At 35.0% G+C, this 15,702-nt stretch overlaps 1 protein-coding gene across 3 annotated transcripts in view; it reads right to left on the reverse strand.

Moving 5' to 3' along the window:
• The window catches only part of CRPPA (CDP-L-ribitol pyrophosphorylase A), a 107,583-nt gene that overhangs the window by 46,486 nt on the left and 45,395 nt on the right, over nucleotides 1–15,702 (reverse strand). For all 3 annotated transcript variants that reach the window (XM_071560840.1, XM_071560841.1, XM_071560842.1), the window contains exons 6-9: nucleotides 7,586–7,683; nucleotides 3,786–3,875; nucleotides 3,047–3,139; nucleotides 151–279 (exon numbers count right to left, since the gene is read on the reverse strand). In XM_071560840.1, coding sequence (XP_071416941.1) covers nucleotides 151–279; nucleotides 3,047–3,139; nucleotides 3,786–3,875; nucleotides 7,586–7,683 — 410 coding nt within the window. The remainder of the gene's footprint in view (nucleotides 1–150; nucleotides 280–3,046; nucleotides 3,140–3,785; nucleotides 3,876–7,585; nucleotides 7,684–15,702) is intronic.

Consider the following 15,702-nt stretch of genomic DNA (forward strand, 5'->3'; position numbering starts at 1 on the left):
AATTTTGAACAAGAACAGGCAAGAATCTTCAAAAAAATCCTTTTCAACTCATATTTATTTCCCTTTGATTTTGTTTTAAATGAAGATTCTATCATTAATCATATAAATCGCAAAAGAAGATAATTTGCACATAGAAAAATAATTACATACCTTATATTGGATAAGGAGACCATAAACCAAAATGTTTTTCTTTTTAGTTTCTCTTGCAAATTTCTTGATGCTAGTTAGTTCTTCTACCCCAATGCTGAAAGAATTATATTCTGATGTATCCAAGTGCACCTGCAAAGGAACAAATAGGGGGGAAAAAATCCAATTTTCAATAGTTTGCCATTTTGCACTGCCAGTTTTATATTTTAGTTTCATGTTAAGCACACAAAAATACAGGCTAACAAAGGTTTTTCTTAGCTAGCTTCTACTACTAATGCATTTCACTACTTACAGATTTAGTGAATTATTTCTTTACAAAGCACAATGAAACCAATATGCCAGAATACGTCAGAACAAAATGTACTAACTGCATCTTAAAAACATTCAATTAAATCAGAAAACAAACAGGATTTCTTTCTAAGCTCTATTCTAACTTTCACAGGTGGTTTGGTTCAGGGTTTGTTTTTTGACTATCAGGATACTATAGAAATACAGGTGTTTTTCTTAAACATCTTGAAGGTTTTCAAGACAGAATTGCATTCTTTAAAATTTTGTTTTGCATTTACTGTCCTTTCAATATATCATCTTAGTTGCCTAAATTGCATTAATTTCATGATAAGACTTCAAGCTTGAAAAGCAGAAACCACTTCAAAAGAAGGCAGGGATATGACTATACTGAGCTCTTGATCAGGGAAAGGCTGGTCTCATATTCATCAGGGATGCTGCACAAACATGGCAAGTCTTACAGGACCCGAACTGGTATTTCCAGGGACATACCAACTAGCTCAACCCTTTCCCAAGGCTTATGTATTCCACAGTTTAACAAATTTACAAACCTTCTACTGACTGTGGAAATCAAAATTAGGATAATGATTTGTACATATAAAGTTTCAGCATCTATTAATAGCAGAAATAACTTTCACCCTAAAAGAAAGAAGAAACATTTTTCTGGTTGAATGATTCCATTGATCTAAAATTTATCTATAACCACTAGACAGAGGTAGGTTGCCCCAAAGACCACTGCTTGGGAAGATTATTTCAAGTTCTCTTTGTACCTTATGTTCAATTTATCCTGACAGAAAATAGGTCTTCACTCATTTTTCCTAGCAACACTTTCTAAAAAAGCTATTTATTGTCTAAATGCATACTCACCAGAAGCAAAGTTATTGTCTTTTACTGCACAAGCAAAGATTAATTTTCCCATACTCACTATTTTGTTATTTTTTTACCCAAACCAAAGCTAAGTACTGCTCATTTACAGCTATTTATAAGAAATTATAAACCCTGATATTTTTAGAGAACTCAACCTAGCTTCTCTTTATCATTCACCTGTTTCACAGCTTTAAAAAGAGATTTTTCTCCAACTTACTTTTGTACTGGTATACTAATTCCAACTACAGAGCTGAAGTACCAGCATTCCTTTCTTTCAAACCCTAAGTAATAGCAACAAAATAAAAATCATAGCCATTCTACAAACATGAACATGTATTGCTCTAAAAAGTAATGTCAGTTTAAGAATATGATTTGTTTGGTTATAGTAGAGTTGGAGAGGATATTGGCTCGATGCAAACAAATAATTGCATGACATTTACCTCTGTGCTTCCTATTTCTCCTGTAATATTGATCCTTCCTTTTGTTGAAATACAGTAATCCAACAGCTGCTTCAGGTTACAGAAGCCTCAAAATAATCCAGTCAGGCATCAAGATAAAGGACAGACTTCGAAATCCATAGCAAGTGATAGGTGGGAATATGGACAGAAGTCATCATGTCCAGCTCATCCTTTTACTGGGAAGTCTTTTCCAAACTAAATTATTATGTGATTCTACACAACTTTTTTCCTTTATAAAATTAATTGACCTTCACGATACCTCATTCAGTTGTAAGATCAGCAATGAAATTTCATCACTTAAATTTCAGATTAAGCTAAAATTGTGAAGTAAATGCTCAGTTTTACCCTCAGATCACAGACTATGGACTTCGGCAACTATTCAGGACCCATGAAAATATCTATTCCTTTTTCAAGAACTTCATATATGGAATTATACGTTAAAATCACAACATATTATCCTGTGTTATTGCTGGAGAACATAGTAAATGAAGTCCAGAGGCACACACTTTGTGAGAGATGGCATTAATAACACTCATTCCACACATAACTTCTCATCCCTAGCTATTTGTTCAGAAAACACAATGACAGTATTATTTGGAGCTGGTTACACTACATGGACACTTTCAAATCTACTCATATTTTCTCATTTTTAACAGTCTGAGTAAAATAAAAGTCATGTACAGCTTCAGTTATCATTTGTGCAAACTGGTAAATTATTCTGGCATTCATTTCAAATAAGTAGATTCATTATTACTCTGACATTCATTTCAAACAATGAGAAATTCAGTTAAAAGTACACCAGAATAGACTTTTCAGTCTTACAACATCTTAGTAAATAATGTGTGTATTTGTTATATTGCAAAGTAATTGGAAGTTAATTTTTAATTCTTGGACCAGAAAAGCAACAGTAATTTTAAAACTTTGAATAAACTACACATCATTAAACAAAAAAAAAAGAAGCCACTTAATTCTGTTTCAATCGAGCATTTAAACACAGCACAGGATTTGCAGCATCCCCAGCAGCGATGGAGCCAACGGCAAGGCAGGAGTTAACAGTTCAATACAACCAGAGAGTTTCGTAGAAATATACAACTAATAAATTGTCATTTGCATGTGTCAGTTTATTTCCTGACAACATGCACTTGTTGAAGTGCAAATGAGGCTCTTTGAGTCCAGCTTACAGTCTGAATTTACAATTTTATTCTGAGCTAGCACCAGTTTAAACTCAGTCTATCATTTAAAAATGTTTCATGAGACGCTTTCTACAGTAACTTACAGAAGTTACCTACCAAAATAAGGACAACTGGATAGAAGAGAGGAACATCTGATTTTTCCAACATATCCACTAGTTGCTGGGTTTCTTGAATGGCACAGTTTTTATCCTAAATGAAAATAAATGTTTAGAATTACTGAAAACATCAAACAATTACTTCATAAAAACTATAAAAATGGAATTACAAGATCTGTTATTTACAAAAAAAAAAAGATACATCACTTTTTTGTTTGAGAGGGTTTTGGTCGGTTAATTTTGTGGATTTAATATATTTGTAAAGGTATTGTTGGGTAAAGTTACAGCTATTTGAAAAAAATTGAGATTAATAATAATACTCTTAAGAAATATCTATATATAAAACAAGATTAAGGATCTTGATTAATCCCAGATATGGTTTATCTAAAACCTTCCTGTTCCCATAGAGGGTCCCAAGCACATATTGGATTGCACATGTGTGTCCAAAATGGGAAACACTAATTTTGACCATGGTAGCAATGGACCATTAGATGAGTACACATATGACAGACCTTTCCTTGAGACAATTCAATACAAAAGGAAATTTTCAACTATTTTTAGTTTCATACTTTTTTTTTCAAGAATTCACGGCTGGTTTAACAACATAGTGATGCTCAAAAGTCCATGTCTGATGTTTGGTGCACATTAGAAACACCAAATACCAAATTCAAATAATTATTATTTACCATCATTTAACAAGTTTAAGTGCAAAAGTAAAAGCAAGCATTCTTACTACTTACATTTACACAAACAAAATTGTAGCACTGTCCTGACAAGATGTTTTGTAGATGGCTATCATTTTTGCTTTGAGAGGTTGACACAGCTTCAACCTAATGAGACAAAAAAAATGCCACAAATTTTACTTTGTGCTTATCTGTCTGCTAAAGCTTCCACTATCATGGCAGAGTTTGTTCATTCAAATTATTTAAAGACAGCAGTTATTATTGCCACTACAAGAATTGAAAATTTTTCAAATTTTTAGGTGACTCAAGAGGGAAGCACGGAGTCCAACACATGCTGAGGCATACCAACAGAGAAAGCCATTCCAGAAACAGCCCTGGAAGCACCAGACCAAAGTGATTCTGCCTGGGTTAGGATGTTCAACTGTTCCCAGAGACAAAAATACTGTTCATAGGACCAAGATGATCTAGTGATTTTAGACTTCTAATTCAGAGAAAATCTCTATAATATTCAAATATATAAATATTTTGTCTTCATGATATATATGTATGGCCAAACTTCGTGAACGAAGATTTGGGAAGGGCTCTCCCCACGTGGGTGTGCCCTTTGAGCCTGCACAGTGGAATTTTTTAGGTGAGGTACAGTGTGCACAGAACTGGCCCCACCGTTTAAGTCCTAATGTCCATTTGTCACGGCTGAGCAAGCTTGGACAGTGACAGTGAAGTCCTCGGGACTTGTCACAGCACCCGGTACTAACCGGGGCTGACCCTGCTGAGCATCCAAGATGTGACAGGATGGGATGGCAGGGAGGCATTTAACTGCCAGGGGACGGTCCCCACTGAGACTCAAACTCAGGACCTTGGGATTCAGAGTCCAGAGTGCTCTCCTTTACACCACAGGACTTCCCCCTGTCTTCATGAAGTTAAAAATAAAATACATTAAGTATTCATGAAAGACCAGGTACACCAGTACTTTAGGATTCTGCATACAACAAGACTTATCTAGAGTTTCTCCTGAAAAACGTTTCCTCAATGAACACCCTAAAACACTTTCTTAATCACAGACATACTTATTTTGCAACCTTTAACACAAGCTAAGAAACTATCTTATCCCAGTTAAAATTAAAAGTAGATTCTACTGCATTATCAGCTTCAGGATTGCCTTAACTAAAACAGCACACCAGGTAGCAGAGCGGGACTTTTTTCCCTAAAAGAAGATAAGACTTTGAAGGAAATAAAAAAAATCTTTAAAATCAGTGAAAAAAAAAATTCATATTGCTTCTATTAAACCAGCAAACCCCCAAATGAAAAATTATATATAACAGCAAGAAACAGAAGCAATACACTGCTATGTTCCCTCCAAATGTCACTCAATCCACAATCCAACAGAAGTACAAATTACAACATTTAAAATGGCTTTGCAATGTTATCTAAAGCTGTATTTATTTTTTAACACTCAGAGAGCTAACTAGTTTGCAAATGAAGGCGGTTTGGAACCCAAAAGTTGTTATTTATGTTCTATGGATTTTAGAAAAATTACGAGTTGAAAACCCTGGTACTTTACAGCCTTGCACAAAGTTTGAGGAACAGGAGCATAGTGCAAGCCAGAATCTTTTCAGAAGGTATTTGGAACATGATCCAAGGCAGAAGGTCTACTTTTATTTTTTCCTTTGAAATTTTACAATACATGACACTTAAATATTCCTGAATATTTAAGAATTAACTTAGTGTATCAAAATTTTGATTTAACTTCAATAATTCAATAAAGTAGCACACTAAGCATTTTTTACAGCTGTATTATTCAGTAAAATTAAATCAAATTTTTCTGTTGGAAAACATAGCACATCTGCCTAACCAGAAGCTTCAATAAATCATCAATTAAATAAAATTAATTCTTACTCTATTTGGCATGTTAGTATCCTACACAAAAGTACATTTTATTAATTAAAATTTATATTAATCAATGTTATCAGCTACTTGAGAGAGCAAAAATTATCTAAAAATAACACCTCAGTGAAACATGATTGTAACATGTTTCAGTGTTTAAATAAAAAGGAGCAAATGGATTTGCTTAATTTCTTCTGGTCCTGGTAACAATTGATAGTCATCTAGTACTGAGAAGTAAACATGGCAAGAACATGTAGACAGGGATAATAAATATATTTTCTTTAATATTTTTCTACTTATCAGATGCCCTGTGCTATTCAACGCCTCCTTTCATCCAGTTGATTACATTTCATGTGACAGCAGCACCTTGCCACTAAATAAGCAGGAGTAATTTCCAGTCACAGAAGAAAACACCTTTTCATTTTCTTTGCCAGTTCAATTTTTAGGTCTTTTTTCCCCTGATACTGGCATTATCATGTTATTAAGAGTGTCTCTCAGAAATCCCTCTAACAAAATTTCTTTTAAATTCTTCTTCAATGATACATATAGGAGTTAAGAAATATCTTGAAAGTAAATCTGGCTGCTACTAAGAATTAGAGTATCAAAACTGACTAAAATGTTAAAATACATTTAGTTTAAATTTCAGACAATATGTACTCTACCAAATGATTCCCAGTTGTTCTGTTATTTAGATCAAATACCCTCCAGTTAGATCTCTGAAAAGACCAAGCTTTCAGTGCAGTAAATTAAATTGCTTAAAATGGTTATCACATTGCAAAAAATCAAATCTCTCTCTCTCACACAAGTTTACTGTGTTTCATTTAGGAAATAATAGGTCAGTGGATATCATACAATAATCGAATGGTTTGGGTTGAAAGGGACCCTAAAAATCATCTAATTCCAAGCCCCCTGCCATGGGCAGGTAAAAATTCCACAAGGCCAGGATGCTCAGAGCTCCATCCAACCTAGCCCTGAACACAGCCAAGGATGGGACATCCACAACTTCTCTCAGCAATCTGTTCCAGTGACTCACCACCCTCACAGGAAAGCGTACATCTATAGCAAATTTTAATCTTCCAGTTTTTATCCATTACTCTCTGTCCCACCAATACATTTTCTGATTAAAAGTCCCTGTTTGGCTTCCCTGTAGGCCCCTGCAGATACTGGAAAGCTGCAAAGAGGTCTCCACACAATCTCTTCTCCAGCCCCAACTTTCTCAGCCTGTCCTTTTAGGACAGGTGGTCTACTCCCCTTAACTTTGTGGCCCTCATCTGGACTTGCTCCAACAGTTCTCTGGGTAATAGAAAGATGTGATATCATCAGATAAGATATACTTAAGAATCACTCCAACACCAGTCAAAATTTAACCAATTACCAAATATTAATCATTTTGGGGAAAATGGAAATATGATAGCTCTATTAGAAGGAATAATGAAAAAGGAAAAGATAGTTAAATGCCAGTAGAAAATGCCACCAGTGAAGCAAAAGCTTCACTGTGCCTTCCCTAGGAGTGAAATGTACCCCTACTGCTGTACAAAAAAACCTGACCAATTTGATTTTCCATTCGCAGCTCTGTAGGAAAACAGCTTACTCTTTAATTGATTTAAACTTCAAGTCCAACTTCAAAGCAAAAAAAAGCATTTCCTCTGTAACCTATTTGTAACAATTTGGCCTTACTGAATTCATAAAATATAAAGAAAATGACCTCTCTGTTGTCTGGATTCAATTCCTCCTCTAATCTAATATATACATTTGAAGCGGATGTGTGAGATCCCCTTCTATGGCATAACTGGACGGAAGTCACTTCTTTCTTGGTAACTTCCACACCTGGTGTTAATCCCTGTAATAAATACTATGGTGACACAGGAAGTCTCAGTTTCTGTATTCACATTATTTAGACCATTTCTTATGAGTAGTGGAAACCAGAAATATTATTTTAATAATACAGTTGCCAGCCATAGAGTTGTACTTACTTTTATTTGACTTTTCAGAGATTCAGAAAGAAGAAAACCTACTTGTGCAGCAGTTTCCTTCGCATCAGTAATAACACAAACTTCTTGTGAAAGGTTGTCTGTGATCAAGAAAAAAACCTTAGTATTTCATGCAAAAATAAATCAATCAAAGTTTCTAATCTGCTAAACATTACCTTCAATCCATTTACCGCTGTCTCTTGACAGAACCCTCTCAACTGCTGTAAATTTAATTTTAAGATTACTTATTTCAAGGCACAGTTAATATAACTACATAATTTATATAACATACCTCTCAAATATAAAATTCAAGTTATATTTCATATGATTTTGTAAAATGTGAAATCATGTCATGAGGCCTGTCCCCATAGCCCATTTAAATAAGGGACTTCTCTTAGAAGTTATTTTTTAGGTCCACATTAACGACACTAGATGACAATCAAGAAAACTCTAAAACTTTCATATGACTTGTCATTTCAACAGACTACTGAATGCAATATTGAGAATATCAGTAATATGAAGAAAAGGAAAATAAGGCAAAAAAAACCCAGGAGAAAACATAAATCTGCTTCTCAACAACATACACAACAAAACTGCCCTCAAAAATGTATTGAAAATAGTGTTCAGGGAGACAGTATATATAACTATTCACCTCAACATCAAAGAGGTTGAGGAGTCAGTGACAAAGATCTTGGAGCAGGCAACTTCCTAGATCTTTTAGTGGTGGGGAAAAAAACATAGTATTTTGTTGATATCAAGTTTCAAGTTACTGCCTGCTCTGTTCCATAAGCCAATAGTTCAGAAAACTAGTATCTTCTTATGTTATTGAGTACAGTTTTTAGATTCAGTGAGCATTTTCCTTTCTTTAAGCAAACACTTCAAAAAATTTCAAGTGTGAAATTCTCAGTTCTACCTCAGGAATTTATCTTTTAGATGCTGAATTACTATGCTGAACAAAATAGGATTTCCAATATTTTTTGGGTAGCCATTTCATAACTAATGAGACATTTCATAAATGTAAAGTCTAATTATGTTTAAAGCAGACTTCAATGAAACCTCAGGGACAAAAATACACCAAAGACCACCACAAAATAAATTAGCAGAGACAGACATAAGAGAAATTATAAAAATATGGCCTAACTGCTCTTCAAACATGTTCTCAATATAAAGATACATATTTGTTGCATGTGTAAAGCTTTTTTTTAATTACATACCACACAATGAGTTCAATCAGATGCATTACTTAAGTAAACAACTCACTTCCTACTGTAAACTCAAAGACTTCTTCACAAAAATAGACATAAAGACCTGAAAATTAATTTTAAAGCTGCTGTAGAGTTACCATTATTGGAAAGTGACTTGTAATTTTTAAGCAATTTTTTGTAAGCAGGAAAAGTGACAACCACTGAGAATCACAAAAGATAATTAGAATGATTTTCTGAATCATGGGTATTTTTTACTTCCAATATTTATAATGTGACAACAAAAACAGTGGTAGCAACTAATTCATATTCAGTTAGCGAGAATGGGGAGGGAGGAAGAAAGAGAGAACAATAAATATCCGCTTATAAACCATCACAACCAGATGAAATTGAGAATTAAAAAAAATACATGGCCAGTTCTCACAGGACTGGAAATCACAGGATACCAGAACTGTGGGAGAAATTATCTTCCCATAGATTTACTGGGCAAAAAAATATATTGAACATGCATCATAGTTGTCTTCTACTTAATACAGAATAACTTCACCATCTGAAAAATGGATCAGTAGGAAACCATATTGAATTAATTTTTTATCAGCAAAAAGAAACCAGCGGGTAGATTTCAATCAGAGCAAGAGTCATTTGAATTTAATACTGTACATGGAATGCAGATACAAGATAGATATTACATAATAAACCAGACTGGCATATCGGATTTCAAGAACTCAGATTCTACTGAATTAAGTAATTTAATGAAGAAGGTCAGATTGGAGCTATTACAAAAATGCACATATGGAAGAAGTCTGTGGAACCCAAAAACATACCATAACTTAGGCTCACACAGTTCTTTTAAAAAGATGTCTGTAATCAACAGCAAGTGTCAAAAGTAATCTCACGGGAGGCTGCTCAAAGACTGTAGTTATAAAAACCCATCTCAATCCTCTCTCCAGCCCTCTTAGATGTCTGACTTCCTGTAACAAATGAGAAAGGAGAGGCAACCACCAAAAAAGCAACTAAGATTTGCAAGTTGAATTTCATAAAGAGGGAAAATTCAATGAAGTGTGGAAAAATGTATTTTTAATCTGGAGAAGGAATGCAATGTTATAAGGGGAAATCTATTAATAAAATATAGGAACATTAAAATAATGATAATACGCACATTGAAAGCTGCATGCTTTTAAATGATCAAGGAAATGAATAAAAAGAAGGTTGGGAAATCATAATTTATAAATCAGCATAGCAAAGCAACAGTTCTGTCCTAGCAGAGGCTCAAAATTCGGCTTCCATTTAAATCCAAACTCTTTCAAGTGGTCCAAAAAGATCCCAAAAAGATCTCTGCTAATTTAGACAGTTTGCACCCTTGCTGCATTGTGGGATGGAAGACTGAGTGGAGCCTTCCTCACCAGGACTGCCTGTGTCCCACCTCTGCTGTCTCTGAACGCAATCACGCTAAACCCGGTGAGCACATCTGGAGTGCTGGCTGGCAACTCCACGGATTTCATGAATTCTGCTGCCTGCCAGTAAAGCTAACTGCGTGCAGCATTTCATTCCTGGTTTTTAGAATTCTGTTTGGGTGAACAAAACAGCCATTCTGGAAAGCCACATCATGATAATGTTACAAACTATTTTAATACGCAGCTAAAAACACTGTGTTTTTCATCAGACCTCTGGGTTATTGAGGCTGAAAGGGACCTCAGAAGGTCTCTAGTCCAAAGTCCTCAAAGCAGGATCACCCATGGGGGCAGACCTGGTCACCAACACTTGGAGGCTCATGCCCCTCCAACACTTGAAAACCTTTGAGGACAGAGACTGCACAGTCTCTCCAGGTAACCTGTTAATTGTCTGATTGTCCTCACGGTGAAAGAGTTTTTCCTTTTATGGAGTTGGAACTTCACTTGGTTCAGTTTTTCTCTATTACCTTTTGCCCTCCCACAATACACCACTGTTCTACTTTATTTCTCTATTTTCTGCCATAACTTCCTTGTCATCTACCAAACCATTTTTTTTTCTCACTATTGCATTACATATCAAACTCTTTATCTTGCTTTGGCTCCCTCTTCCTCTATTTACTTTAAACTTATTATTGCCCTGGAAACCTCCTCTCACCACTATACATCTCTCATTAACTCTCAGCTTTTTTCCAGTAGTACCTGATTATGGAGTAACATTCCCCATTCACATGCATCACATTTGATCCCACTTTCAACATCCACTCAGGGCATATTTTTTGCACAATATAAAATACAGTTAAAACCTTACACTACCAAATTTCAACACTGAATTTCCCCACCAGATACTTTTTTTCATTAGAGCTTAATTTGATGCAGAATTTCAGAATTTGTTCCATTACACCTCCTTTTTTTTCCTCCATCAGAAAACTTCATTTTCAATTTTTCCATCCCCCTCTGTGATATCCTGAGAGCTTTAGATGACATTATGATTCGGTAACACCTGCCACAGTCTTTATCCCAGGATCCTAACCAATTGTAAATTGAAATGTGCATGTGTTTATGGAACTACCTTAGTTAGATAATGTAGTAAGTGTACTGTAATGAAAGACTTAAAAGTTTACCCTGAAAAGCATGCCACAAACAAGCAGCAATTAAAATAATATTTTGTTTGAATAAAGATCATAAATATCATATCCTAGGGAATTAACACCATAAGAAAAAAATGCATCTGAATGGCAAATAGGTTTTAGCCTACAGACATAAATTTTTCCTCTTAATTGCACATATATGTGTATACATACACTTGCTTTTGCAAACATATGCTCATACCACATCATTCTTGGTCTGCCATTACAATTCCTATTATTTTGGAAGCACATTCTACTTATCAAAATACTTTTGAAGTTTTAAGTGAATTCAAAGTAATAAATTAATTTACCAGAATTCCATTTTCACTTTCTACATATCAATGCCTTGACTAGTCTGCAATTTAATATGCTTTCCCCTGGCGTATTTAGAAACATCTTTGTTATGAGATGCTACCACTGTATGCATAAGAAAAATGAAATAAATACTGCTTAGCATTTAGTTCATTCATGCTCAACAAGTTTAAATTGCCATGTAAATAATACATGTAACCAAAAATATCTAACAATTTTTTGTTTACCCATTGCACAGATCTCTGCAGTCCCAAAAACTAAAAGCAAAACTTGACAGTGCTCCTACCAATATTTGTATATAAGAAAGAAAGGAAGATTTTATGGTAGAAGACAATAAAGAATGTTGTTTTCTGCTGACAGTAGCTATTCCAAGCATCTCTCCACCTGCCAGTCTATTTCTTTGCTTCACAGCAGTGAACAACCACTGGTTCATGGGCATGCCCATAAAAATCAGCCTACCTCATGTAACATCTCTGTCCTTTGATAGACAAGGCTTATCTCAATTTTTATTTTTATGAAAAGTCACATGGTTTCTTCACAGAACACAAATTGTAATATGTAGCTCTCAACAGCCATAAACAGTTGGAGGACATTAAGATATTTTCCTTGGCACTTGCAAAACCATAATTTTATCTATATCAACAGATTCTTTAACCAAATGTGAGGGTAAAACACCCAGTCTATAAGTGCAGTCTCTTGTGAAAAAGTCATTGAAAAAGCAGGGCCTTTAAGAAAAGAAAAAGGAGGAGGAGAGAGATTCAACAGTAGTTATAAACTTCTACTGAGAAGCTCCATTTAAAGTTTACATGTTGGAACTAGAGTTCAAAGATACCTACCCCGAGGGCAGTAGTCCTAATGGAATATTTTTAGGATGTTTTGTATTAACCTGATCTTAACCACATTACTAGATGAGTCACCCTTATTGTAAGACAATGTTTTCTTACTTCAAGACTATTAAAAATAGGCGTGTGTCACCTTGTCTGCATACTCTGCAAGTTTATACCTGCTTAACTAAAGGAAAGTGTTACATTTGCTGTTCATAAAACAAATTCAGACTTTCATAATACAATTATAAAAGAGAATTGAGGAAGTTAGCAAATAAGAAATGTTTTAAGAAAACAGTCTCAAAAGAAAAATAACTCATTAGTCTATTTACATAAGTGAAATGTTTCTTTGTATTGCCTTGAATAAGAATGATATATATACATATAAATACCTAAAGAACAAAAATGTATGTAGGTATGTATGTTTTTCTTAATTCCATCTGAGTCAAGTTTAGCCAGCTGAAATTTGTTGAATTGTTGAAAGAAACCAGAAGTTCCAAACACTAATAAATATAAACTCTAGATGACACAAAATTTGGAATAGTAGCCACAGAATTAAATGGGTGCTCTCAAAAGTTCTCCATCTCTACTGAATTCATCCAGTGATAAATTGTGAATCCAACATAGTAAATTGGAGAACTTAATAATAAAGACATCAGCAGTGAAGACTGGAACAGTTGTGGGAAGCTTGTGTGAGGCCAGAGCCCTTCACACCCTACACCCTCCTAGTACACACATTTAGCTTCTGGAACGTGTTCAGAGGACCCTGGCAGTGTGCAAGGTGGCCTTCCAAGAGCTAGCACCTTACCACTCAGCTTCACAGAGTCATGCAGCACCTCCCCTTCAGACACTCTACATGGCACAAAAGGGGAATGACAGGTAGAAACATATCATTTACAAGAGCATGTAGTGATAGGACAAGTGGGAATGGCTTCAGACTGAGATTAGGTTTAAATTAGATAATAGGAAAAACTTCTTTACTGTGAGGGTGTTGAGGTACAGAAAGAGGTTGCCGAGAGAAGCTGTGGATGCCCCACCCCTGGAAGTAGAATGGAGTCCTGAGTAATCTGATCTAGTAAAAGTCATCCATGCCTAGGGCAGAGGTCTTGGAACTAGACAATCTTTAAAATCCCTTCCAACCCAAGCCGTTCTATGATTCTATGATACAGTACCATGCAGTGGGTTCTGAACTCTCAAGAAAAGCAGACGTGATATAGTCAATTACTCAGCTTGTAGGAAAGGCCTAACTGAGCATGCCTTGGCTTGCAGGACGGTTGCCATTCTCTAAGGTGATCTATCCTTGAAGGTTCCCCAGAGGCATGGCACAACACAGTAGGACACAGCTTAGATTTCTGCTGTAACAGTAACAATCATGAGACTAAACAATGCCACACAGGCATGTGCGGATAAATCAGGATGATGCTCAAAAGGACAAAAATACATTCTTCCCTTAAATATGCTTTAAGTGTGTCAACTGTGAGTAAAGCACCTGCCTAATATTAATTTACATGATTCAACTGCCCACTACCAAGTCATGTTGCAGCCATGTGAAGATCTGGTGGTATTTTAAGCCTTTTGAAGGCTACAAAATAGATAAGGCACAACTCTCAAACTGCAGTCTTGGAGTATGAACAATTCAAAACCTCAGTGAAGATAATAAATTATGTAAGATAACTCTGTTATGCAGTGTCCTAATTTGCTTGAGGACTCACTATACTGCTTGCATAAGGAGCAAAGAACATGTGTGGCTTCTCCTTCCTAAACTCATGCAATGCAGCAAGAAACAAACATAAACTTCAATGATGTTAAACTACAGTTTTTCGTAGACACCAGGCAAAATAAGACTACTATGATTACTGAAGGATATATATTGCATGCTGCCACAGTAATGGAACACTAGATAAATAAAGGTCAAGAAGGGATTAGCCTGATTGACCACCATGAAGGTCTTCAGACTTTACACATTTTATTATAACCAACAGCTGGAAAAGATTGTACCGCCTTTAGGGAAAACAAAAAATGTGGTAACGATGAAATACACATATAAAATAGGTATCTATGAAGAGAATACCTGGTCATTAACAGCATCTTTTTCTCCATCTATAAACAGAAATTCAAATAAGCTGCATTCTCATTTTCTACTCAAGCAGTTTTAGAAAAGCTTCTTGGAATATATCCTAATTTTAAAATAAATCATAACTAATTTCCTTTAAGGACCTATTAGATTATTGAAGCCCTTGTATACACAGGAACATGGAAATTCATTTGGATGAAGGGGACACTTTTGTTTCAAGTTCACAATTTTTTGATCACCACTGAAGAACTTTGCATACCTGGAGGTCCAGATAAGCAGCTTAAAAGCTGCTTACCACAGAGATGTCTGGGCTCTCTAAGTTTTTAGCTTGTCAATAGTGACAGAGATGATCTCAGCATGGTTTAATTTACCCAAATCAGAAGCTAAGCCAATACTGTGCCTTGTAAAAACAGATGAGACACCAAAGTGAACAACTAGGCAGTCACTCACCATAGCACACAGGTTTTGCTCTAATTTCCTTCAATATGAAGTACATTATTTTCTCTGGAAAGATAATTTTAATCTCAAGGCAAGGCCCTTTCTCTTCATCAGTTTCTGGGGTTTTATCCCTCAGTTCTCAATAAGGAGTCAGGCAAGAGTCCCCTGAATCACTGCCTATCTGTTTACAATAACCATCGGTGTGTTCATTATATAGGACTTGAGAATTCTTCCTTTCTACATTGACTCACTCTAAAAACAATCAAGATAAAGGCTAAATCCAGTCTTTATGTTAAACTGCTATGAAACCACTGTTATCAGTACAAAAAATGTTAAAAACAAAAAAGAAATACTTATAAATTAATGAAACACCTCAATACCATACAGTTGCTGTATCAATTTAGGTAACAACTGACTGTATTTAAGGCAGTGAAGAACCCTAAAGAGTTAACATTTAATTTTCAGTCTACTACTTAGATTAGAAAGATGGAACATATTCAGAATTGAACAGCAAATGAAAGAAAAAAATAGTTTATTCCTTGTAAAGCTATTCAAAATTAATCTCTTTTTGACTGTGCTATACACAGCTTTTTATAAGGTTCTCTATTCTAAGATAAGTAAATAAAGGTTAATATGCATAATACAAATATTCCATGAACAAGCTACAACAATTTGCTTCAGCACATTTTATC

This window comes from Pithys albifrons, chromosome 7, assembly GCF_047495875.1.
Source record: "Pithys albifrons albifrons isolate INPA30051 chromosome 7, PitAlb_v1, whole genome shotgun sequence".
Classification (NCBI taxonomy): Eukaryota; Metazoa; Chordata; class Aves; order Passeriformes; family Thamnophilidae; genus Pithys; species Pithys albifrons.